At 27.5% G+C, this 22,858-nt stretch overlaps 3 protein-coding genes across 3 annotated transcripts; all 3 read left to right on the top strand.

The window, feature by feature from the left end:
* Positions 1-1,301: 1,301 nt before the first annotated feature.
* LOC109122806 (metallothionein-like protein type 2) lies at positions 1,302-2,326 on the top strand. Its single transcript, XM_019220633.2, has 3 exons — positions 1,302-1,465; positions 1,797-1,880; positions 1,973-2,326. The coding sequence occupies exons 1-3, from the start codon at positions 1,401-1,403 to the stop codon at positions 2,076-2,078; spliced, it is 255 nt and encodes an 84-aa protein (XP_019076178.1). The 5' UTR covers positions 1,302-1,400; the 3' UTR covers positions 2,079-2,326.
* Positions 2,327-7,259: 4,933 nt separating this feature from the next.
* Positions 7,260-8,336, top strand: LOC100250087 (metallothionein-like protein 1). Its single transcript, XM_010652720.3, has 3 exons — positions 7,260-7,364; positions 7,760-7,846; positions 7,946-8,336. The coding sequence occupies exons 1-3, from the start codon at positions 7,315-7,317 to the stop codon at positions 8,049-8,051; spliced, it is 243 nt and encodes an 80-aa protein (XP_010651022.1). The 5' UTR covers positions 7,260-7,314; the 3' UTR covers positions 8,052-8,336.
* A 6,188-nt stretch (positions 8,337-14,524) lies between these two features.
* Positions 14,525-15,795, top strand: LOC100267253 (metallothionein-like protein 1). The gene is made up of 3 exons (XM_010652721.2): positions 14,525-14,780; positions 15,202-15,288; positions 15,392-15,795. Exons 1-3 carry the CDS (start codon positions 14,731-14,733, stop codon positions 15,495-15,497), a joined length of 243 nt encoding a protein of 80 aa, XP_010651023.1. The 5' UTR covers positions 14,525-14,730; the 3' UTR covers positions 15,498-15,795.
* The last annotated feature ends 7,063 nt before the right edge of the window (positions 15,796-22,858 follow it).

Here is a 22,858-nt window from a genome sequence, read left to right on the forward strand (position 1 = left end):
GATTTAATTTTTTTAAAATTTAAGACAATCATTTTTTTTAATACTTTAGTTTTTTTATATAAATTTTAATAATTTTTTTTTAAATGTCTAAAATAAGTTTAATCCAAAAATTTCATATATTTTTTTCCATGATGTATGATTAAAGGTATTAATCATTCAATGAATACAATAATTATATTTAAGATATTTTATTAAGAAAATATTCAAAAAAATTCTTTAATTTCTTATTTAGAGTTCGTTTGAAAGCGTTTTTGGATTAAAAAAAAAATATTTTTGAAAAGAAAAAAAGTGTTGAAAAAAATTTAGAAAATATTTTTAAAAAACAAAAAAAAATTGTGTTTTCTGAATAAATATTTTATAAATAATTTTTTTAAATATACTTTTAAAGAAAACATTTCGAGCCCGTTTGACAGTATTTTTTAAAAGTATTTCCACCCTAAAAACATTTTTTAAGTGTTTTTAAGGTAAAAAAAAAAAGGTATTTGACAATACTTTGAAAAACACTTTTAAAAATTTTTAAAAACAATTGAAGTGTTTTTAGGGAAGCATTTGGGAGGTGTTTTTTTTAAAAAAAAAAATACTTTAAAATTTTCAAATATTCCTAAAATACCCAAAGTGTTTCCTACTAATCACTCTCTCCAATTTTTTATGAAAATGTCTCACCAAAGATCAAAGAATTAATATCCAAAAAATAATTTTGAGATTTTATACCATCTCATCGAACTACAAGCTTATCATATAATAAGCTTAATAACATTTATTTCTAATTTTCATAATCATAAAGATAATTTTTTGAGTTTTTTTAATAATACAAGTGTTTATCTATTTTTAAAAATAAATTTTTTATTTATTGCAATATTTTATTTCCATAATAAATGTTTTTTTAGTAATTTATTGATATTAAAAATATTTTTATATTTATACGGTATATTATCAAAAATGTTATTAAAAATACATTTGATAATAATTTTAAAAAATATTTTAAATATTTCTAATGTTTGAATAATGAAAAATTTTAAGTATTAAAAATATTTTCTAAAATCACTTTAAATAAAAACACTTAGCAAAGCCAAATGAGGTCTCCCACTAAAAACAAGCGCAGCAAAGTCTCTTTCTTTGTTTCTGTGTGATTTCTATTTTTTTCTTTAGATAAATTCACCTAAACTTGACGAAGACAAGTCACATTGAGAGGTAAAGAAGAGTTTGTCAGTGTTGCATTGGGGAAAGCTCTATGCACTTTGAGCGTATCGATATCTCCACGTGTACGGTTCATATCCTCCACTCTTCGTTATAAATGGGAGTGAAGTCCTTCCCTTAGAAATCGTCCTACAGCGTTTGTTCTCAGTGAAATACATTTCCTAGGAAAAGTCTTTCCCATCACTCCCTTTTACTCAGAAAACATGTCTTGCTGCGGTGGAAACTGTGGTTGCGGCAGCGGCTGCAAATGCGGCAGCGGCTGCAACGGGTAAATAAAGATAAACTTGCTTTAACTCACCCTCTTCTCCTGTCTTTGTCAATCCTCCGGCACTGAATTTCCTTGAAAATGTTTTCTTTTCCTAGTGAAAGGAAGTGCTTTTTCTTGTTAGTTTTCTGGCCCCACTATTCTCAGCAACCAAACGGGGTCTCATCACGACCTGGAGTTCAACTGACGCGTAAAAACTAAAAAACATCCTTTTTTGTCACCGAATCCCTTTCTTCGGCGATTTGACTTCCGTTTTGACTGGAACATTCATCTGGGTGCTTCTCAATTTGTATCACTTGCTTATTTCTTTCCCCTTTTCCTTGTATATTTGCAGCTGCGGCATGTACGCTGACTTGGGCTCCTCAGAGAAAGCCACCACAGCTGCAACCATCATCACCGGGGTTGCACCAGCGAAGATGTACCTACAAATACAAAAATTAAACTTTTTTTGTTCTTCATATTTTCTTGGAAATTAATGAATTAATTATTCTTTTACTAAAATTTTGGCAGGTTCTCCGAGGGATCGGAGATGAGCTTCGAAGGAGGGGCAGGCTGCAAGTGCGGAAATGGCTGCAAATGCGGAAATGGCTGCAGCTGCAATCCATGCAGCTGCTGAGGAGAAGATGGGAACAGTGCCTCAAATAGCTATCTATATAAATAAGAGAGAGAAGAAAAAAATATGGAAGCGTATTCCGGGTTGAGTCACTGTTAGTTGTTGTTGTGGGTGTGAGTTCTGTGAAAATAAGGCAGCCATGGCACCTGCAAGTCCCTTCTCTTGGGGCCTGCGGAGCTTTCGTGGCTAGCTTCTTGGTTGTTTTGTTATATTATAATGTGCTTGAAAATTATCTACGTTTACTCCCTCTATTCTCAATCCTAAGCTCGAGCTTCTCCACTAATTGCAAATTACAGTACAAGTATACAAAAAAAGATTAGGATTAAGATGTATTAAATATGGATTAAGGCAAATGAAAGGAAAGTATATAAACACTTAAACACTCTTTAAGCTAAACGAATAGAGACTACAACCTCGTAAATGAATAGTATGAACTTTAAATTAGTGATTTTTTTTTAAAAAAAAAAAACCATTTAGACACAATTTATGCAAAATTTATTGAACTTATTTATATTATCTAGAAAAGTATGATATGTTTTGTCATTTTTTTATTTCTAAAAATAACCTTATTAATAGTAATAATTAACCTATAAAATAATTGGAAATAAAATATTTTCATCTTCCTTCCATTTCTATTTCATCAATAGTTTTATTAGGGGTTTAATTTAAGGTTTTAATTACTTGATGTTGTGGAAATATGGTATATTCATAACTTGATTTTGATTTCATATTCAAATTCAATCTTGAAATTGCCTTCACAAACCTAAAAAAATAATTTTTACTTATAAAAGTTGTTCCCTGTCATTTTTACAAAACATGTTTTTAAATTAAAAAAAATAACTTAAAATTGTTTACAAAGATTTTTAAAAGTCTTGAGAAGCCAATTACATCTTAAAATTTCAATTTTTTTTTACATATTAATATTCCAATTTTTATTATATTTTCATGAAAAGTTTAAGAAAATGAAATAGTATCAAGAAGGTATTTCAAATTATTTTGTGGAAGATCTTAAATAATATAAAAAATAAAATATAATAATTTTCTTAAAATATTTACTAACCACATGAAAGTGGAATTGCATTGGAAAAATCTAATATTGGGAAAATCATTTTCAAAAAGAATAGTTTTTAAGAATAGTTGTAAATTACTTTTAAAAATAAAATTTTGTTTAGAAACTCAAATAAAGACACTCTACACCCAAAATTTTCAAAATCTTTACTCATAACACTATGCAAAAAATAATTGAAACACCTTAAATTTATTCTAAAAAATTTGTTTTCAAAACAAAATTATTTTTATCTAACCGTTTTCTAAATTTAAAAAATATATATTTTTATTCTAAAAGTAGAAGATGTTGAGTTATTAAATAGGATTTGGATATATATATTTTTTCATGTGCACTCAATTCTTTATTTTATTTTTTGTCATTTCATAATTTAAATAAAGCAGCATTGTTTTGTTGTATATTTTTTAATAAAAGAATCCAATTACAAGGTAACAACTAACAAGTTTAAGGTTTAATATCTTCCTTCTCAACATAAGACATATAATTTATTTTATTTTATCAATCCAATGATGATTCTTTTAAATTTTATACGGTATCTAGTGTTATTGTCAACATCGGTTTGCTAATTCAATTCATTTAAAATAATATTTGAATGTAAAATCTGACTCACCCAAAATTTGTCAATATACCGTTAGAATTGTTGTTTGTTTATGTTTGGTTTCGAAAAGTTTGAAAGAAAGAAAATAAAGTTTATAAAATTATTTCATGATTGATTGTGCATGAAATAGGTTAAAGAAAAAAATAAATTATTCAAAGATGTATTTTTTTTCCAATTTTTCTTCACTTTTATTTCCCTTTTGGTTCTTGAAAATTTTGAGGGAAATAAAGTAGAAAAAAATATATAGAAAAATGACAAATAAATTTAAACTTAATAAATTATTTTTGAATGTTTTTTAAGTTTATTTCACATATTTTTATTATTATATATAGGTGGTGTTTGTTTTTTGGCTGAATAGAAAAAGTCAAATATTTTAGCTTTTTTTATTCAGCTAAAAGTAATATGTTGACATCATCCAACATAATTAAAGTGAACTTATTATCAATAGACTCAGTTTAGTTATGTTGGATGGTATCAATAGGTTACTTTTAGCTGAATAGAAAAAGCTAAATATTTTGACTTTTTCTATTCAGTCAAAAAACAAACACCACCTAAATAGCTTTGAAAATTGGTTAATTACTACATAATTTTAAATATGTTTTATTTTTGTTTAGATTTTCTTTTTATGGTGAATTAAACATAAAAAAATAAATAAAATAAAATAATTTTTTTTAATTTATCCTGAGTAGCAAGGAAAATGATAAAAAAATAATTTTTTCATATTTAGATTCATTATGAAAAATAAGCCAAATGAGTTTAAAGCAATATAAAAATTATGTATTAACCTTTTTTTTTTTACTTTTTTCTATTCTTCTATGTTTTTTCTTAATAGGAACAAAATAGGGAGAAAAATAGAAAGAAAAAGGGGGTGAAATTATAAAATAAATTTTTAAATATATTATTTTCTTATTTTTTGAAACTAATTCACTTTTTTTTCATAATAAATTAAATATAAAAAAATTATTTTTCTCCTTAATACTTGACAATAACCAAATTTTGCCTTATTATATGATATCATTAACAAGAACAATTTAAATAAGAAACTTCCTATGCCTAAAGTTCAAGCCTTTGATGTATTTATGTGAATATTATGAATATTTGAAGGCTTAGCCGTTATACGACATGACAAAACAAGAGACAAAAGAAAAGACAAAAAAGTTTAAGAAAATAACTCAATTAGAAAAGAAATGGGATAAAGTATAAAGACATAGAAGATAAGTGTATATTCATTAAGGATTAATGGAAAAATAAAGGTATTTATTCATTTAAGGAAGTTATAATTTTTGTTTTTGTTACTAATTAAGGTATTTACTTTAATATACTTTTATTTTATATTTAAAATTAAAATGGGTGATTTTAAATATATTTCCACCCCTCCTCAAAGTTGTGGGGTAGGGGCAGAGTTTTTTTGTATGTGTTTAAATTCTTTATTGTTTTTTTTTAATTCTAATATATTAAAATTCAATGTAAACTACAAATAGATTAATTAATTTATATATATTTTATTTTATTTGTATGAGAAATAATCATGAAAGGGTAAACAAAAATAAATAAATAAAATTATTTTTATTTAATTTTATATATAAACGAGACGATGAGAGGCAATAACCAAACTTAAGTTAAATCTTTTAAAAAAAATTCAAATGAATTGTTGTTTTGTTTAAAGTACCCTACCAAATCCATTTTATTAGAGAAATGGTAGGGTGTGGCAGGGTAGCCACAAAAACCCTATTATCATACCTAATTAGGATTGAAATTATAATTCATATGGTGTTATAGATGTGTTGATAAGTCGAGTCGCCCAATTTGTCCCATGACCCAACATATCAAAATATTAGGTTGAATCAATCCGACCCAATTAATTGTAGTAGGTTATATTGATATGACTCACTCTTTTAGATCATATTAGGTATAAGAGCATGATTGATTATATTATGTCATTATATTTGTCTATTGTGTCTTACTTTTAAACGTTGAGTAATGTGATGGTTGGATGGTTGCCAATCCAATTGAAAAAAGAAGTATAATTATAAGTCAAAAGTTTGTAGTTAAACCTCAAATCTTAGGTTGTGTTTGTTTTTTAGCTTAATAGAAAAAGCCAAATATTTTAGCTTTTTCTATTCAGCTAAAAGTAACTTATTGACATCAACCAACATCATTAAACTAAACTTATTGATAATAAGTTCACTTTAATTATGTTGGTTAGTATTAATAAGGTACTTTTATCTGAATAGAAAAAGTCAAAATATTTGACTTTTTCTATTCAGCCAAAAAACAAACACCACCTTAATCTCATTAAACTTTTGATGGTTTGTTAGTCTTAAAGTTGAAATAAAATACTTAATGCTCAATTAGATCACCATAGTTTGTTTTGTAATCATTAAAATTAATCATGGAAAATCCTGGACTAACATTTTGTATTTTCTCTAATCAATCAAATATAAGAAAATTAATTTTCTTATTTTTTAAGTACTTTTGGGAACCAAATATCCTTAATTTAATTTGTTAATTTGAGCATGCATGCTACTCTTTGAATCGTGGAAAGGAGATTTGAAATTGAAGTAAAAAAGATTTTTTTAAAAAGGGATCTCAAGATAATTTATATTAACGTATCTTTCGGGGATTTTTTTTTGTTAAAAAAAAAAAAATTATATCTCAAGTGATTTGAACCATTTGGGTTTGGAATCACTTTGTGCCATCGGGCTACACGTCGTTGATGGATTAGAAAAAAATTTCCCTTTTATTTTACATATGAAAATGACTTTTTTTTTTTTTTTTTGAAAAAGAAAAAAAATCGGAGCCTTCTTTGAACTTTCTTGATTCAACTATTCGACAACTACAATGAAATAATTAAGTGACAGGTAGGCGAAAATTTAAGTAGAAATAGTGATTAAATATGAAATTTTTAGGAATAGATTGCACCGAGGAATTGATATTGTAAATAAGTTAATTATTTTTAAAAATTTTATAATAATAATTTTTATATAAAATATAGAAATTTTCATATAGAAAATATAGGTGTATTCTTAAAAAATATTTTTTAAAATTTTAAAATTGAAGCTAATAAATTTTTTTAACACATTAATTTTTTGAATAATTTTTTTAAATAAGTATTTTATATAAAAATTATTAATTTTTTATTTTGGAAAATAAGGATAATTAAATTAGTTTAAAGATAAACTAATAAAGAAATTAATATTAAATAAGTTAAGGAGGAGTTTAGTTGGTCAATTTGTTATTGTTTTGTATGATACATTATTAGAGGCATTTGTTTAGAATATTTTCCTAAGAAAATTGTTTTTCCTTTCTTCGTAATATTTTTATTTATTTTTATTCTTGTAGATAAAGTCACCTACCTTGAAAATTGACAAGTGACAGTGACAGGTAAAGAAGAGATTTGTTAGACGTTACATTGGGAAATCCGATACACTTTGGTTGTATCGATATCTCCACGCAACTGACGTCATACTCATCCACGTGTACGGTTCAAATGCTCCGCTCCTCTCCACTCCGTCGCTATAAGTAGGAGTTGAGTCCCCTCCTTTGAGAACTCATCCCCTTTTCCTTCTGAGAACATGTCTGGCTGTGGTTGTGGCTCTAGTTGTGGCTGCGGCAGCGACTGCAAGTAAATAAACTTGCTTTATGTCAATTTCTTTTTCTGGCTTTGTCAATTTCGTAGAAAATGTTTTCTTTTCCTAGTAACAGCAAGTCTCGTCGTTCTCGATATCTTTTTCTCTTTCTTTGAATTGCCATCCTCTGCGTTTGGTTGCTGGGAAAGTATATTATGCCGGTTGAAAACGAAAGAAAATTTCAATGGGTTTTCTTCTTAATTTTCTGGCCCCCACTATTCACAGCATTCAGCAATCAAACGGAGCCTAATCCCGAACTGGGGTTCTACAAACATCATTTTTCATCTCTTAATCGTTTTCTTCGGCGATTCGACTCCCCCGTTTTGTCTGGTCCTTTTCCTTTTGAATCATTTGCTTATTTCTTTCCCCTTTTCCTTGAATATATTTGCAGATGTGGCAAGATGTACCCTGACCTGGGTTCCTCGGAGAAAGCCACCACCGCTGCCACCATCATCACCGGGGTCGCACCAGTGAAGATGTACCTACAAATTAAAAAATAAAAAATAAGCTTTCTCCTTTTCGCATATTTTCCGGGAAATTAATGAATTATTTATTCTTTGACTAAAATTTTTGGCAGGCACTCTGAGGGATCGGAGATGAGCCTGGAAGGAGGGAAAGGCTGCAAGTCTGGGAATGCCTGCAAGTGCGGAAATAGCTGCAACTGCGATCCATGCAACTGCTAGAGGCGAATAAGCAAGAAGATGGGAACAGTGCCTCAAGTATCTATGGTCTATTTAAATAAGGGAAAGAAGAAAAAAATGGAAGTGGATTCCTGGTTGTGTGACTGTTATTAGTTGTTGTGGATGTAAGGTCTGTAAAAATAAGGCAGCCATGGGGGCTTGCAGAGCTTTCATGGCTACCGCCTAGGTGACTTCGTTATATTTTAATGTGCTTGTTAGTGTGATGCATGTATGATGTGTGGAAGGAAGGTTTGAATTATATTTTATATGAATAGCTCCTTTCAGTCACGCTCTCGTCTTTTATCAATGGCCTTTTTAACTCAATTCTTGATTAATTTGAAATGTATTGATAAAAATATTTTTGGTTTTATTATTATTAACACGTGTAAAGTAGTACCAAAATAATGATGTGATTTGTTGGAAATTAATAGTTGAAAATTAGAGCAATTCAACGTAATACAAGTACATATCATCACGGGATAAAATATAAGAAATCAAATATTAACACAAGAATACGATATTATAATATACAAGTTGGTTAAAAAGCTCCCGATACAATGTATCTTGTTGTCCAACTGTACATCCACTTGCTTTGTTTGTCGTGCTAAATTTTTTGGAAACTAAGGTAATAAGAATAATATATGGTAAATTAATTTTTTTGGAATATTAATATAATATTATAAAAAGTATTTTATACCCGACTCTAAAAAAGATCCTCTAATATATACTTAATTAATTCAATATAATTATGTAGATTTAAAAAAATTTAATTATTTATGAAATTCATTTTAAATCCAATTAATAAACTGTCCAAGATATTTATTAAATGTATTAGAAATCAGCCCACCTACAGCCCAATGGTTCAAAAATTGGGCCGTCCCGCCCAGGCTAAGCTCATTATAATCTTTAGGGCTGCGGCTCAAGAAACCCCGAGTTCTCTTTACACCTATCATTTCTCCAATATCTCGCCGTTGGATTGCTCTGAGTAGTGAGTTCAAGCCTTCAAGGTACTGCTCCAATCTCTATTCCCAATTCTTTCTATCGACTTCTAGGTTAGATACAGTCGTGTGGATGCTGAGAAAACAATGCGAAAATGAAAGAAAATTTTGACCATCTAGGGCTCGACAATACGGATCTTTTTGGCTTTGTTAAATCTGAGTGTTTTTTTTTCTTTTAATTTAATTTAATTTTTGTTTGTTTTGAAGTTTTGGCAGCAAAGACAGTGAGAGAAATAACATAGGAATCAAAATGTAGTTTTCTTTTATTTTTCTTCATTTTCTTGCTTACCAAACAGAGGGTCGGATTTCACTGAGTGCTTTTTATCTTGGAATTGTTGAAATTTTGAACTCTAAAATTTTCACCAGCAACGAGTTAGGGGCCTGTTTGGCTAATTTGTCCTGAAGGTTTCTTCTTCCCTTTTTCCCTTTTTGTCTTATTAAGCAAAATTCGACAGACAACATAAAAGTGAAAATGTTGCTTTCTTTTATTGCTTTATTTTCTGGGAAACCAAACAGATAGCTAGGTTTTCTCTTTTAATGCTTTTAACTTGTTAATGTTATTGCTGAAAATTTTGAATTCTAGGATTAGAACATTATCTTGTACAATCATATACAAAAAAAAGATCTGCAATTGAATTAATGTTCACTATTTTTTCCATTTAAACATGAAAATTCCAATAGAAGCCTCCGAAAAAAGGTAAGTAGTATTATCTTAAAAGAAGAAAAGGAATAACTTTATAGTGAAAAATAAGAAAAATGAATTTAATTTTATCATTTGTAACCAATAAATAATAAAAAAAATTTGCATTTATTATGATCTTTATGATGAATTTATTATGATTGCTACATTTAAACAATGAAGATGTGAAATATCGGGGGGAAATAAGTGATATTATATGGGTACTTTGGGAATAATGATTTAGATTCATTTTTTTTTCTTTCACATGTGCACTCAATTCTTTATTTTGTTTTTTTTGTCATTTTATAATTTAAATAAAGTAATATTGTTTTGTTGTATATTATTTTAATAAGAAAAATATAATTCGGAGGTTACAAGCTTAACATTCAATCCAAGAATGAAATAAATATTCAATTGAAGACCGATTCTCTTATATTTTATATTATATTCAATCCAAGAATGATTCTCTTAAATTTTATACATTATCTTGTGGTATTGTGAACATCGATTTGCTTTTTCATTAATAAAGAATTGAATTAATTTAAAATGAGATTTTAACGTAAAATTTGACTTGCTTGAAATTTGTGGATATGATGTTAGCATTGTTAATAGACTATGTTTGGTTCGAAAAGTTTAATAGGAAAATAAAAAGAAGGAAATAAAGTAAATAAAGTTTATAAAATTGTTTCATGTTTCATTGGGCATGAAGTAGGTTAAGGGAAAAAAAATTATTCAAGGATGTATTTTTTTCAAATTTTCTTTATTTTTATTTACCTTTTATTTTTGGTTCTTGAAAATTTTGAGGAAAAGAAAATATAGAAAAAAACAAAAAACAAATTTAAACTTAATAAATTATTATTGAATACTTTATTAATTTTTTCATCCTTAGTAAGAGGGAAGATGCTAAAAATATAACTAGGGTTGAGATCATAGTTCATATGATCATGGATTGAAAAATCGGAAAATGTCGCCGATATTTCGTCGAAATATCGGTTATCGGGCGGCATGGAAACGATAAACGCCACCGATTATCGATCGACGGAAAAATCGGCCAAAAATCGACAAAATCTCCGATATATCGGCGAAATATCGGTGAAGCACCGAAAAATCGGAGAAAAATCGTGATATTTCCTACCAGTCCAGCCCGCGCAGTTGTGTTTTTCAGCCTGGCTCAAAAATCGTGGATTTAGGGTTCGTGAAATTTAAATCCAATGGCACAACAGCAAAGAGACCCCTAAAACAGATCCAGAAAACACAGGGAGCAAAAGAAAAGCAATTTTTTTGGTTTTCTTTGGGAGTTTTGAATGGATTTTCTCGGAAATCAAACGAGGATGAATTTTCCCGGAAATCGAATGGGGATGGATTTTCTTGGGAATCAAACGGGGGTTGCAAAAAAAAAAAAAATAATAACATGATTAGATTAGTACCTGCGAGGATTGAGATTTGAGAGTAGCAGAGGAAAATAGGGCTTTTTAAGGATTCTCTCGCTGGAAGACACCTTCAGAAAAGGGTTCTTGATGCCCGAGAGAGAAGTGGGTGCCTTTTTTATTTTTTTTTATTTTTAGATTTAGGGGAGATAAAAAAATAAAAAATAAAAAATAAAAAAAACATGAGAACAATTTTCTATAAATAATTATTAATTTTCAACTTTTATTTGGATTATTAAATAAATTTATATTAATAAAAAAAGTTGTTATCACATTTTTTAATAAATTTTAAAAATTAAATCTCAAATAAGATATTTTATATAAATTAATTTAATTTATCATTTAAAATATAATAAAATATATAAAAAAATCATGAGAACAATTTTCCACTCTCTATATAAATAATTATTAATTATCAACCTTTATTTTTATTATTAAATAAATTAATATTAATAGAAAAAGTTATTATCACATATTTTTAATAAAATTTTAAAAATTAAATCTCAAATAAGATATTTTATATAAATTAATTTAATTTTTCATTTAAAATATAATAAAATATATTTTAATAAAAATATTTTAAAATTTTTAAAATAAATACTGTCTTCAACAAGATGAACTCCCTTCATCTAATAATATATTGAAACTACATCGATATCTTTCTTAGTATAAAGACTATTGCAATCTCATATTTCTTAACTCAATTTTAACTTTATACACTTTCAAAATTCATATATATTATTTTTAAAATTCAAATATCGAATCTACCAATATATCTCTATTTACGATATTTTTCTTCTTAATTATATATATATCAATTACACTTACAAGATAACTTTAAAATGTGTATTCTTACTTATGTTATCATTTTTTGAAGTTTTTTCAAGCATTCCTATTAATTTTAAATAATTTTCACTCCACCGATATTTATGAAAAAATATCCACCGATATTTCTCCGATATTTCCGATATATCCGTAAAATTGAAGTATCGATATATCTGTAAAAACCGATATTTCAATCCTTGCATATGATATAATAAATGTGTAAAATGGGTCAGGCAGTTCGATTTGGTTATACCAAAAGATCAGGCTGGGTTGACCCGATCCTATTATTGTAGTGAGTCATACTGACATGACTTGGTTTTTTGGATTATACTAGGCCTAAGGGCATGGTCCATCATGGTAGGCCATCACGCCGACCTATTGTGTCTTATTTTTAAATGTTGAGTAATGCATATTATTAATAGTTAGGGCGGTGCCAATTAAGATACGATATATAAGTGTGGTCCCACTCATACAATGTATGAAATTTGGACCATAGTGATGTTTTATCATTTTAGGTAAAGGAAAATAATTTAATATGTTAAAATTAAACGTGTATATTCATTAAGTTTCTATGAAAATAAAGGTAGTTATTCATTTAAGTTTAAGCATAAAAGTCAATTATAGAAGTTAAGATTTTAGTTTTTGCTAATAATTAAGGTATTTGCTTGAACACAGTTTTATTTTATATTTATAAATAAAATGGATGGTTTTAAATATATTTTCATCCTGTCTCAAACTTGGATTGGGTTGGGTTGGTGGTTGGGGAATTTTTGGTATGTGTTTAAATTCTTTAGTCTTTTTAAAAATTCTAATATATTAAAATAAAATGTAAGCTACAAATAGATTAATTAATTTATATTTTATTTATATGAGAAATAGTCACATTTTTATTTAAAATATATTAAAAAGGGAAAACAAAAAATAAATAAAAAGAATTATTTTTATTTAATTTTATATATAAACGGAAGGACGAGGTAGTAACCAATATTAAGTTAGGTAGTTTTAAAAAAATATTCTCAAATGAGTTTTTGATTTGTTTAGAGTACTCTTGCAAATACCTTTTATTATAGAAAAGGTGGGGTGGGTTAACCCTATTATCATCTCTAATTAGGGTTGCGATTATGGTTAATAGATGTGTTAAAAGGGTCAGACCAAACTAGACCTGTGACTCGACACACCAAAAGATCAGGTTGGACCGACTTAACCAAATTATTATAATGACTCACGTTGTAATGACTCACATTGATATGGCTCAATCTTTTGGGTCATACTAGGCCAAAGGACATGTTCTATCGTGCTAGGTCATCATGTTGACCTATCATGCCTTATTTTTAAACGTGGAGTAATAAATATTTGAGAGAAATGAGAAAAGAAGGAAAATTATAATTATAGGTAAAAAGCTTGAAATTAAACCTCAAATCTTAATGTCATTAAACTTTTCATGGTTTGATATTTTTAAAGTTGAAATAAAATATTAAATGCACAATTAGGTTACCATTGTTTATTTTGTAATTATTAAAATTAAGAATGGAAAATCCTAAACTACCATTTTGTAATTATTTTTAAAGTACTTTTCGGAACCAAATATCGTTAATTTAATTTGTTAATTTGAGTATGCTACTCTTTGAATCGTCAGAAGGAGATTTGAAATTGAAGTAAAAAAAATTATATTAGAAAGGGATCTCTAGATGATTTGAACCATTTGGGTTTTGAATCACTTTGTGCCACTGAGCTACACATCTTTGACTTGAGTTGGAAAAAATTTACCTTATATTTTACATATGAAAATGACCTTTTTTTTTCCAAAAAAGGAAAAAAGGAAAAAAAAATCAGAGTTGCCTTCTTTGAACTTTCTAGATTCAAATTATCTTTATAAAGAAGAAAAAAGAAAGAAAAAAAGACTGAACTACTTGTTTACAGACCTATTCCACAACTACGGTGAAATACAGCTCCTCTTAATAAAGTTGCAGGTAGACGGAAATTTATTGAAACAGTGATCAAATATGAAATTTTTAGAAATAGATTGTACCGAGGAATTGATATTGTAAATAAGATAATTATTTTTAAATTTTTTATATAAAATATAGAAATTTTCATATAGAAAATTATAGATGCATTCTTAAAAAAATTAAAAAATTAAAATTAAAGAAAATAAATTTTGTTAACGCCTTAATTTTCTGAATAATTTTTAATTTTTTAAAATAAGTCTTTTATAAATTATTTTATTTTATATAAAAATGATTAATTTTTTATTTTGGCAAATAAGGATAATTAAATTAGTTTAAAGATAAACAAATAAAAAATTTAATATTAAATAAGTTAAGGAGTTGGACAATTTCATATTGTTTTTGTATGATACAGCATTGTTTATTCGAGGAACGCGATAACTTCGGAAATATCTATATTTAAAATATTTTACTAAGAAAATTGTTTTTCCTTTCTTCGTAATATTTTTATTCTTGTAGATAAAGTCACCTAACCCCGACAAATGACAAGTGACAGTGAGAGGTAAAGAGTGATTTGTCAGACGTTACGTGGGGGAAATCGTATACACTTCGGTTGTATCGATATCTCCACGCAACTGCCATCATAGTCATCCACGTGTACGGTTCAAATGCTCCGCTCCTCTCCTCTCCGTCGCTATAACTAGGAGTCATGTCCTTCCCTAGAGATCTCGTCCTATACCCTTTGTGTTCAGAGCATCCCATTTCCAAGGAAAATCCTTTTCGATCACACCCTTTTCCCCTGAGAACATGTCTGGCTGTGGTTGTGGCTCTAGCTGTGGTTGTGGCAGCGACTGCAAGTAAATATACTTTCTTTATGTCAATTTCTTTTTCTGGCTTTGTCAATTTCATAGAAAATGTTTTCTTTTGCTAGTAACAGGATGTCTCGTAGTTCTTGATGTCTTTTCCTTTTTCGATTTCTTTTCTCTTTTTTTGAATTGGCATGCCCTGCGTTTGGTTGCTGGGAAAGTATATTATGCCGGTTAAAACTTAAAATCAAAAGAAAATTTCAATGGGTTTCCTTTTTAATTTTCTGGCCCCCACTATTCTCAGCAACGGAACGCGGCCTAATCACGAATTGGGGTTCTACAGTGTAAAAACCATCATTTTTCGTCACTCAAATCATTTTCTTCGGCGATTTGATTCCCCCGTTTTGTCTGGTCCTTTTCCTTGTGAATCATTTGCTTATTTCTTTCCCTTTTTCCTTGTATATATTTGCAGATGCGGCAAGATGTACCCTGACCTGGGTTCCTCAGAGAAAGCCACCACCGCTGTCACCATCATCACCGGGGTCGCACCAGTGAAGATGTACCTACAAATTAGAAAAAAAAAAAAAATTGAACTTTCACTTTCTCGCATATTTTCAGGGAAATTAATGAATTAATTATTCCTTGACTAAAAATTTTGGCAGGCTCTCTGAGGGATCGGAGACGAGCCTGGAAGGAGGGAAAGGCTGCAAGTCTGGAAATGCCTGCAAGTGCGGAAATAACTGCAACTGCGATCCATGCAACTGCTAAGGCATTCGTAAGAAGATGGGAACGGTGCCTCAAGTATCTATGGTCTATATGAATAAGAAAAAATGAAAAAAAAATGGAAGTGGATTCCTGGTCGAGGTACTGTTAATAGTTTGTTGTGGATGTAGGGTCTGTTAAAAATAAGGCGGCCATGGCATGTCCTGGGCCTTGTGGGTTTGCAGAGCTTTCATCGCTAGCTTCTTGGTGACTTCGTAATGTAATATTATAATGTGCTTGTGTGTTAGGTGCATGTACGCTGTATGGAAGAAAAGTTTGAATTATATTTTACTCCTTTAAGTCACGCTCTAATCTTATCCTTTGACTTTTTGGCTGCTGGTGGAACCCTTGATCTGGTTATCATTCCAAGGTGGTGGGGCACATGCATTATTGAGCGGAGGACTGGGTCTGCCTCCTTTACAAACAACTCATATTGATTGAGGAGTTTGTGTTCCAAATGCCCTTGCCGACCATTATAATAACAAAGGACCTTGACCCATGAAACAAATGTTTGAAATGTTCTTTTGTTTTTTGTCCTATGAAGCAAATTTGCTACAAAAATTTGTTATTTTCATATTGGTTTGTTAAGTTCTATGGAAGTCATATTTTTAAAATATGATTTCAAATTAATTTAGAAAATAAAAAATAAAAAATGGGTTACATCAGAACATGCTTATAATCTCTATATTTTAGTTGATCAAAGTTCATTTTTTTTTTTAATTCAATTCTTGATTAAGTAGAATCTTGAGAAGTTTGAAGCAATGATTTTTTTTGAAATATAATAATAAAAATATTTATCTTTTTATTATCAACTTTTTAAATATTAGCATGTTAAAGTACTACAAAAACATTGATGTAATTGGTTGGAAATTATTAGTTGAAAATTAGAGTTTAAATTAGGGCAATTCAACATAATACAAGTAGAAAATTATCACAACATTAAAATATGAATAAAATGTAGGAAATCAAAGATTTAATAGTAAATCCTAGGATATTAGGATGATAAGACCTTACCTAGTTTACAAGACTACAAAAACCAAAATATTTTGAGCGTCTTAAAAAATCTTAACGAATTAATCTAATCATTCTATACTTGAAAAATGCTCGAATATGTTAAAAGATGGTTGTCTAGGTCTATATCCAAATGTTTCATCTCTTGTGCTAAATTTTAAAAACTAACTCCTTGGTTGCTTCTTATGTGCAAACATTCACAACTACTTTAGCTTATAAAGACTCCCTAACCTCCAATTATATGAACATTGTGTTTAATAGTTAGTTTGAACCCAAACTCAACTTTAGTTGTATTTATGAGTATATAACAACTTGTAAGTCCTATTTATTACTCATCTACTCATTTTAAATCCTCCAAAGTGCATTGAATATAAGGTTGCGTCTTTTGATTGAGAACATTTGTGCTTGAACATCTCAATTGTAAAATCCACTTTTTGTGAGGGCAAGTCTTATTCATTACAATTTGTGCTTGAGAAGGCTATTATGTGAAGAGTTGAAGGATAATTCTTAGTAGATATAAAGGGCGTTGATCTTCATGCAACAATTCTTGGTGAAAAAATTAAAGAAAAACAAAAAAAACACACAAATTTAATGTGGTTAGATGGATTATCTACGTTCAAAATAAGAAAGAAAAATTTCACTATAAAAACATATTTATATTAACCCTTAGGTATTGAAATTCCAAAAATACTCATGAATTGCGCCTCTCAACCTATCGTTCGCCCTTAATGATAAAAATACAAGATTAAATGGTAAATGTCATCACTCCATTCCGACATTTGCTCATTTTTTTTTACATATAGTATGAACCAAATACTACAACAAAGGCTCATGGGAGCTATTAGTTTTGGGTCACGGCCGAGCATTCGAACAGTTATCTCAGTGTCTCCTTCATTTGAACTTGCCAAAAAAGGTATGTTTGAATGGTTTTAGGAAGACTTTTTTTATGCTTAAGTTAGCTTTGAGGATTTGTTAGAAGAGTTTGCTCGTACCTTTAATCCTCATTCCTATAACCCTTTATAGGATGAACCTCGTAACTTCCCTTAGGCCAGGCCATTATGACCTCTCTTTATTTCAGTATTTAATCCGTAACATATCCTGCTAGCAATAACAATTGTTAGGTTGACCCGTCGATGGTGTGTAACAATCCATTCATGGTGGTTGACTATTTGGACAACTATGATTGAGGGGATGATGTTGCTTGGGACGGATGGCTTCTTGTTGAGCACTTCATTGTTAGGGGTATCTACCTACACATTTTACTCCCAAGATACCCACAAGGACCTAAAAATTAAAGCGGGATTAAGGAAGCTTTTCGCATAGCGGATATGGACTTTTCTCAATAGTACAGCAATTTAAAAAAGTTATGCTTAAATTACTGTACTGGCAGAAGTTATTACAAATATAGGGTAGTTTTTGCCACATAGGAGAGAGGAGAGAGGAGAGAGGAGAGAGGAGAGAGGAGAGAGGGTGAGAGAAGAGAGGAAAGAGGAGAGAAGGTGACTGTAAAAAAAAAAGCAAACTCGTCTCTTGAAGAGACGAGTTCCATGAAAGAAGAGAGGAAAGAGGAGAGAGGAGAGAGGAGAGAGGAGAAAGGAGAGAGGGTGTGTAAAAAAAAGCAAACTCGTCTCTTGAAGAGACGAGTTCCATGAAAAAAAATATATATATAATTTTAAAAAAATTCTAAACAATTATTCAAGGGAACTCGTCTCTTGAAGAGACGAGTTCCATGTAAAAAAAATATATATTTTTTTAAAAATATATTTTTTAATTTAAAAAAACCCAAATTTAAAAAAAAAAAAAAAAAATTTCCAAAAAGGGAACTCGTCTCTTGAAGAGACGAGTTCCATGTAAAAAAAAATATATTTTTTATTTTAAAAAATCCCAAATTTTTTTTAAAGAGACGAGTTCCATGTAAAAAAAAAAATATTTTTTAAAAAATATATTTTTTATTTTAAAAAATCCCAAATTAAAAAAAAAAAAAATTCCAAAGGGAACTCGTCTCTTCAAGAGACGAGTTCCATGTAAAAAAAAAAATATTTTTTTAAAAATATATATATTAAAAAAAAAAATCCCAAATTAAAAAAAAAAAAAAAAACACACACAATTCCAAAGGGAACTCGTCTCTTGAAGAGACGAGTTCCATGTAAAAAAAAATATATTTTTTATTTTAAAAAATCCCAAATTTAAAAAAAAAAAAAAAAACACACACAATTCCAAAGTGAAGAGACGAGTTCCATGTAAAAAAAAATATATTTTTTATTTTAAAAAATCCCAAATTTAAAAAAAAAAAAAATAAATTCCAAAGGGAACTCGTCTCTTTATATTAAAAAAAAAAAATCCCAAATTAAAAAAAAAAAAAAAAAAAAAAACACAATTCCAAAGGGAACTCGTCTCTTCAAGAGACGAGTTCCATGTAAAAAAAAATATATTTTTTTAAAAATATATTTTTTATTTTAAAAAATCCCAAATTAAAAAAAAAAAAAAAAAATTCCAAAGGGAACTCGTCTCTTGAAGAGACGAGTTCCATGTAAAAAAAAAATTATTTTTTTAAAAATATATATATATTAAAAAAAAAATCCCAAATTAAAAAAAAAAAAAAAAAATTTAATTCCAAAGGGAACTCATGTAAAAAAAAATATTTTTTTAAATATATATATATTAAAAAAAAAAAAAAAAAAAAAAAAAAAAAACAATTCCTCAAAATTCCTAACAGACGAGTTCTCATCTAAAAAAAAATATTTTTTTTTTAAATATAAAATTTCAAGAGACGAGTTCCTTTAGGAAAAAAAAAATATTTTTTAAAAATATAATTTTTATTAAAAAATCCCAAATTTAAAAAAAAAAAAAAAAATTTCCAAAGGGAACTCGTCTCTTGAAGAGACGAGTTCCATGTAAAAAAAAATATATTTTTTAAAAAATATATTTTTTATTTTAAAAAATCCCAAATTTAAAAAAAAAAAAAAAAAAATTGCAAAAGGAACTCGTCTCTTGAAGAGACGAGTTCCATGTAAAAAAAAATATATTTTTAAAAAAATATATTTTTTATTTTAAAAAATCCCAAATTTAAAAAAAACAAAAATAAATTCCAAAGGGAACTTGTCTCTTGAAGAGACGAGTTCCATGTAAAAAAAAAATATTTTTTTAAAAATATATATATTAAAAAAAAAAAATCCCAAATTAAAAAAAAAAAAAAAAAAAACACAATTCCAAAGGGAACTCGTCTCTTGAAGAGACGAGTTCCATGTAAAAAAAAATATATTTTTTAAAAAATATATTTTTTATTTTAAAAAATCCCAAATTAAAAAAAAAAAAAAAATCCAAAGTCAAGAGACGAGTTCCAGGTAAAAAAGAATATTTTTTTTAAAAAAATCCTAAATTAAAAAAAAAAAAAAAATCCAAAGGGAACTCGTCTCTTGAAGAGACGAGTTCCATGTAAAAAAAAAAATATTTTTTTAAAAATATATATATTAAAAAAAAAAATCCCAAATTAAAAAAAAAAAAAAAACACACACACAATTCCAAAGGGAACTCGTCTCTTGAAGAGACGAGTTCCATGTAAAAAAAAATATATTTTTTATTTTAAAAAATCCCAAATTTAAAAAAAAAAAAAAACACACACACACAATTCCAAAGTGAAGAGACGAGTTCCATGTAAAAAAAAATATATTTTTTATTTTAAAAAATCCCAAATTTAAAAAAAAAATAAATAAATTCCAAAGGGAACTCGTCTCTTTATATTAAAAAAAAAAAATCCCAAATTAAAAAAAAAAAAAAAAAAAAAACACAATTCCAAAGGGAACTCGTCTCTTCAAGAGACGAGTTCCATGTAAAAAAAAATATATTTTTTTAAAAATATATTTTTTATTTTAAAAAATCCCAAATTAAAAAAAAAAAAAAAAAATTCCAAAGGGAACTCGTCTCTTGAAGAGACGAGTTCCATGTAAAAAAAAAATTATTTTTTTAAAAATATATATATATTAAAAAAAAAATCCCAAATTAAAAAAAAAAAAAAAAAATTTAATTCCAAAGGGAACTCGTCTCTTCAAGAGACGAGTTCCCATGTAAAAAAAAAATATTTTTTTAAATATATATATATTAAAAAAAAAAAAAAAAAAAAAAAAAAAAACAATTCCTCAAAATTCCTAACAGACGAGTTCTCATCTAAAAAAAAATATTTTTTTTTTAAATATAAAATTTCAAGAGACGAGTTCCTTTAGGAAAAAAAATATATTTTTTAAAAATATAATTTTTATTAAAAAATCCCAAATTTAAAAAAAAAAAAAAAATTTCCAAAGGGAACTCGTCTCTTGAAGAGACGAGTTCCATGTAAAAAAAAATATATTTTTTAAAAAATATATTTTTTATTTTAAAAAATCCCAAATTTAAAAAAAAAAAAAAAAAATTGCAAAAGGAACTCGTCTCTTGAAGAGACGAGTTCCATGTAAAAAAAAATATATTTTTAAAAAAATATATTTTTTATTTTAAAAAATCCCAAATTTAAAAAAAACAAAAATAAATTCCAAAGGGAACTCGTCTCTTGAAGAGACGAGTTCCATGTAAAAAAAAAATATTTTTTTAAAAATATATATATTAAAAAAAAAAAATCCCAAATTAAAAAAAAAAAAAAAAAAAAAAACACAATTCCAAAGGGAACTCGTCTCTTGAAGAGACGAGTTCCATGTAAAAAAAAATATATTTTTTAAAAAATATATTTTTTATTTTAAAAAATCCCAAATTAAAAAATATATTTTTTTTCCTAAAGGAACTCGTGTCTTAAAATTTTATATTTAAAAAAAATATATTTTTTTTAGATGAGAACTCGTCTGTTAGGAATTTTGAGGAATTGTTTTTTTTTTTTTTTTTTTTTTTTAATATATATATATTTAAAATTTTTTTTTTTTTTACATGGGAACTCGTCTCTTCAAGAGACGAGTTCCCTTTGGAATTAATTTTTTTTTTTTTAATTTGGGATTTTTTTTTAATATATATATATATTTTTAAAAAAATAATTTTTTTTTTACATGGAACTCGTCTCTTGAAGAGACGAGTTCCCTTTGGAATTTTATTTTTTTTTTAATTCGGGATTTTTTAAAATAAAAAATATATTTTTTAAAAAATATATTTTTTTTTACATGGAACTCATCTCTTCAAGAGACGAGTTCCCTTTGGAATTGTGTTTTTTTTTTTTTTTTTTTTTTTTTTCTAATTTGGGATTTTTTTTTTAATATATATATTTTAAAAAAAATATATTTTTTTTTACATGGAACTCGTCTCTTCAAGAGACGAGTTCCCTTTGGAATTTATTTTTGTTTTTTTTAAATTTGGGATTTTTTAAAATAAAAAATATATTTTTTAAAAAATATATTTTTTTTTACATGGAACTCGTCTCTTCACTTTGGAATTGTGTGTTTTTTTTTTTTTTTTTAATTTGGGATTTTTTTTTTAATATATATATTTTTTAAAAAATATATTTTTTTTTACATGGAACTCGTCTCTTGAAGAGACGAGTTCCCTTTGGATTTTTTTTTTTTTTAATTTGGGATTTTTTAAAATAAAAATTATATTTTTTAAAAAATATATTTTTTTTTACATGGAACTCGTCTCTTCAAGAGACGAGTTCCCTTTGGAATTTTTTTTTTTTTGGAATTTTTTTTTTTAAAATTTGGGATTTTTTAAAATAAAAATTTTTTTTTTTTTTACATGGAACTCGTCTCTTGGATTTTTTTACATGGAACTCGTCTCTTCAAGAGACGAGTTCCCTTGAATAATTGTTTAGAATTTTTTTAAAATTATATATATTTTTTTTTTCATGGAACTCGTCTCTTCAAGAGACGAGTTTGCTTTTTTTTACACACCCTCTCTCCTCTCTCCTCTCTCCTGTCTCCTCTCTCTCACCCTCTCTCCTCTCTCCTCTCTCCTCTTTCCTCTCTTCTTTCATGGAACTCGTCTCTTCAAGAGACGAGTTTGCTTTTTTTTTAGTCACCCTCTCTCCTCTCTCCTCTCTCCTATCTCCTCTCTCTCACCCTCTCTCCTCTCTCCTCTCTCCTCTTTCCTCTCTTCTCTCACCCTCTCTCCTCTCTCCTCTCTCCTCTTTCCTCTCTCCTCTCTCCTATGTGGCAAAAACTACCCTATATTTGTAATAACTTCTGCCAGTACAGTAATTTAAGCATAACTTTTTTAAATTGCTGTACTATTGAGAAAAGTCCGGACTATTGAGAAAAGTCAAGAGGATGTGGTTGGATTGCAGAAAGACTATAAATTACTATTTAGTATTTACAACCATACACTATCTCATTTCATTTTACTATATTTTGTATTAATATATTATTATTATTTACTTCTTCCCCACCCCC

Source organism: Vitis vinifera, chromosome 6 (genome assembly GCF_030704535.1).
Source record: "Vitis vinifera cultivar Pinot Noir 40024 chromosome 6, ASM3070453v1".
NCBI classification, from domain to species: domain Eukaryota; kingdom Viridiplantae; phylum Streptophyta; class Magnoliopsida; order Vitales; family Vitaceae; genus Vitis; species Vitis vinifera.

Coding starts and splice junctions, on each gene's coding strand:
- LOC100250087 (XM_010652720.3), top strand. CDS start 7,315: ATGTCTGGCTGTGGTTGTGGCTCTAGTTGTGGCTGCGGCAGCGACTGC. Junction 7,365..7,759: donor GGCTGCGGCAGCGACTGCAA/GTAAATAAACTT, acceptor ATATATTTGCAG/ATGTGGCAAGATGTACCCTG. Junction 7,847..7,945: donor GGGGTCGCACCAGTGAAGAT/GTACCTACAAAT, acceptor AATTTTTGGCAG/GCACTCTGAGGGATCGGAGA.
- LOC100267253 (XM_010652721.2), top strand. CDS start 14,731: ATGTCTGGCTGTGGTTGTGGCTCTAGCTGTGGTTGTGGCAGCGACTGC. Junction 14,781..15,201: donor GGTTGTGGCAGCGACTGCAA/GTAAATATACTT, acceptor ATATATTTGCAG/ATGCGGCAAGATGTACCCTG. Junction 15,289..15,391: donor GGGGTCGCACCAGTGAAGAT/GTACCTACAAAT, acceptor AAATTTTGGCAG/GCTCTCTGAGGGATCGGAGA.
- LOC109122806 (XM_019220633.2), top strand. CDS start 1,401: ATGTCTTGCTGCGGTGGAAACTGTGGTTGCGGCAGCGGCTGCAAATGC. Junction 1,466..1,796: donor TGCGGCAGCGGCTGCAACGG/GTAAATAAAGAT, acceptor GTATATTTGCAG/CTGCGGCATGTACGCTGACT. Junction 1,881..1,972: donor GGGGTTGCACCAGCGAAGAT/GTACCTACAAAT, acceptor AAATTTTGGCAG/GTTCTCCGAGGGATCGGAGA.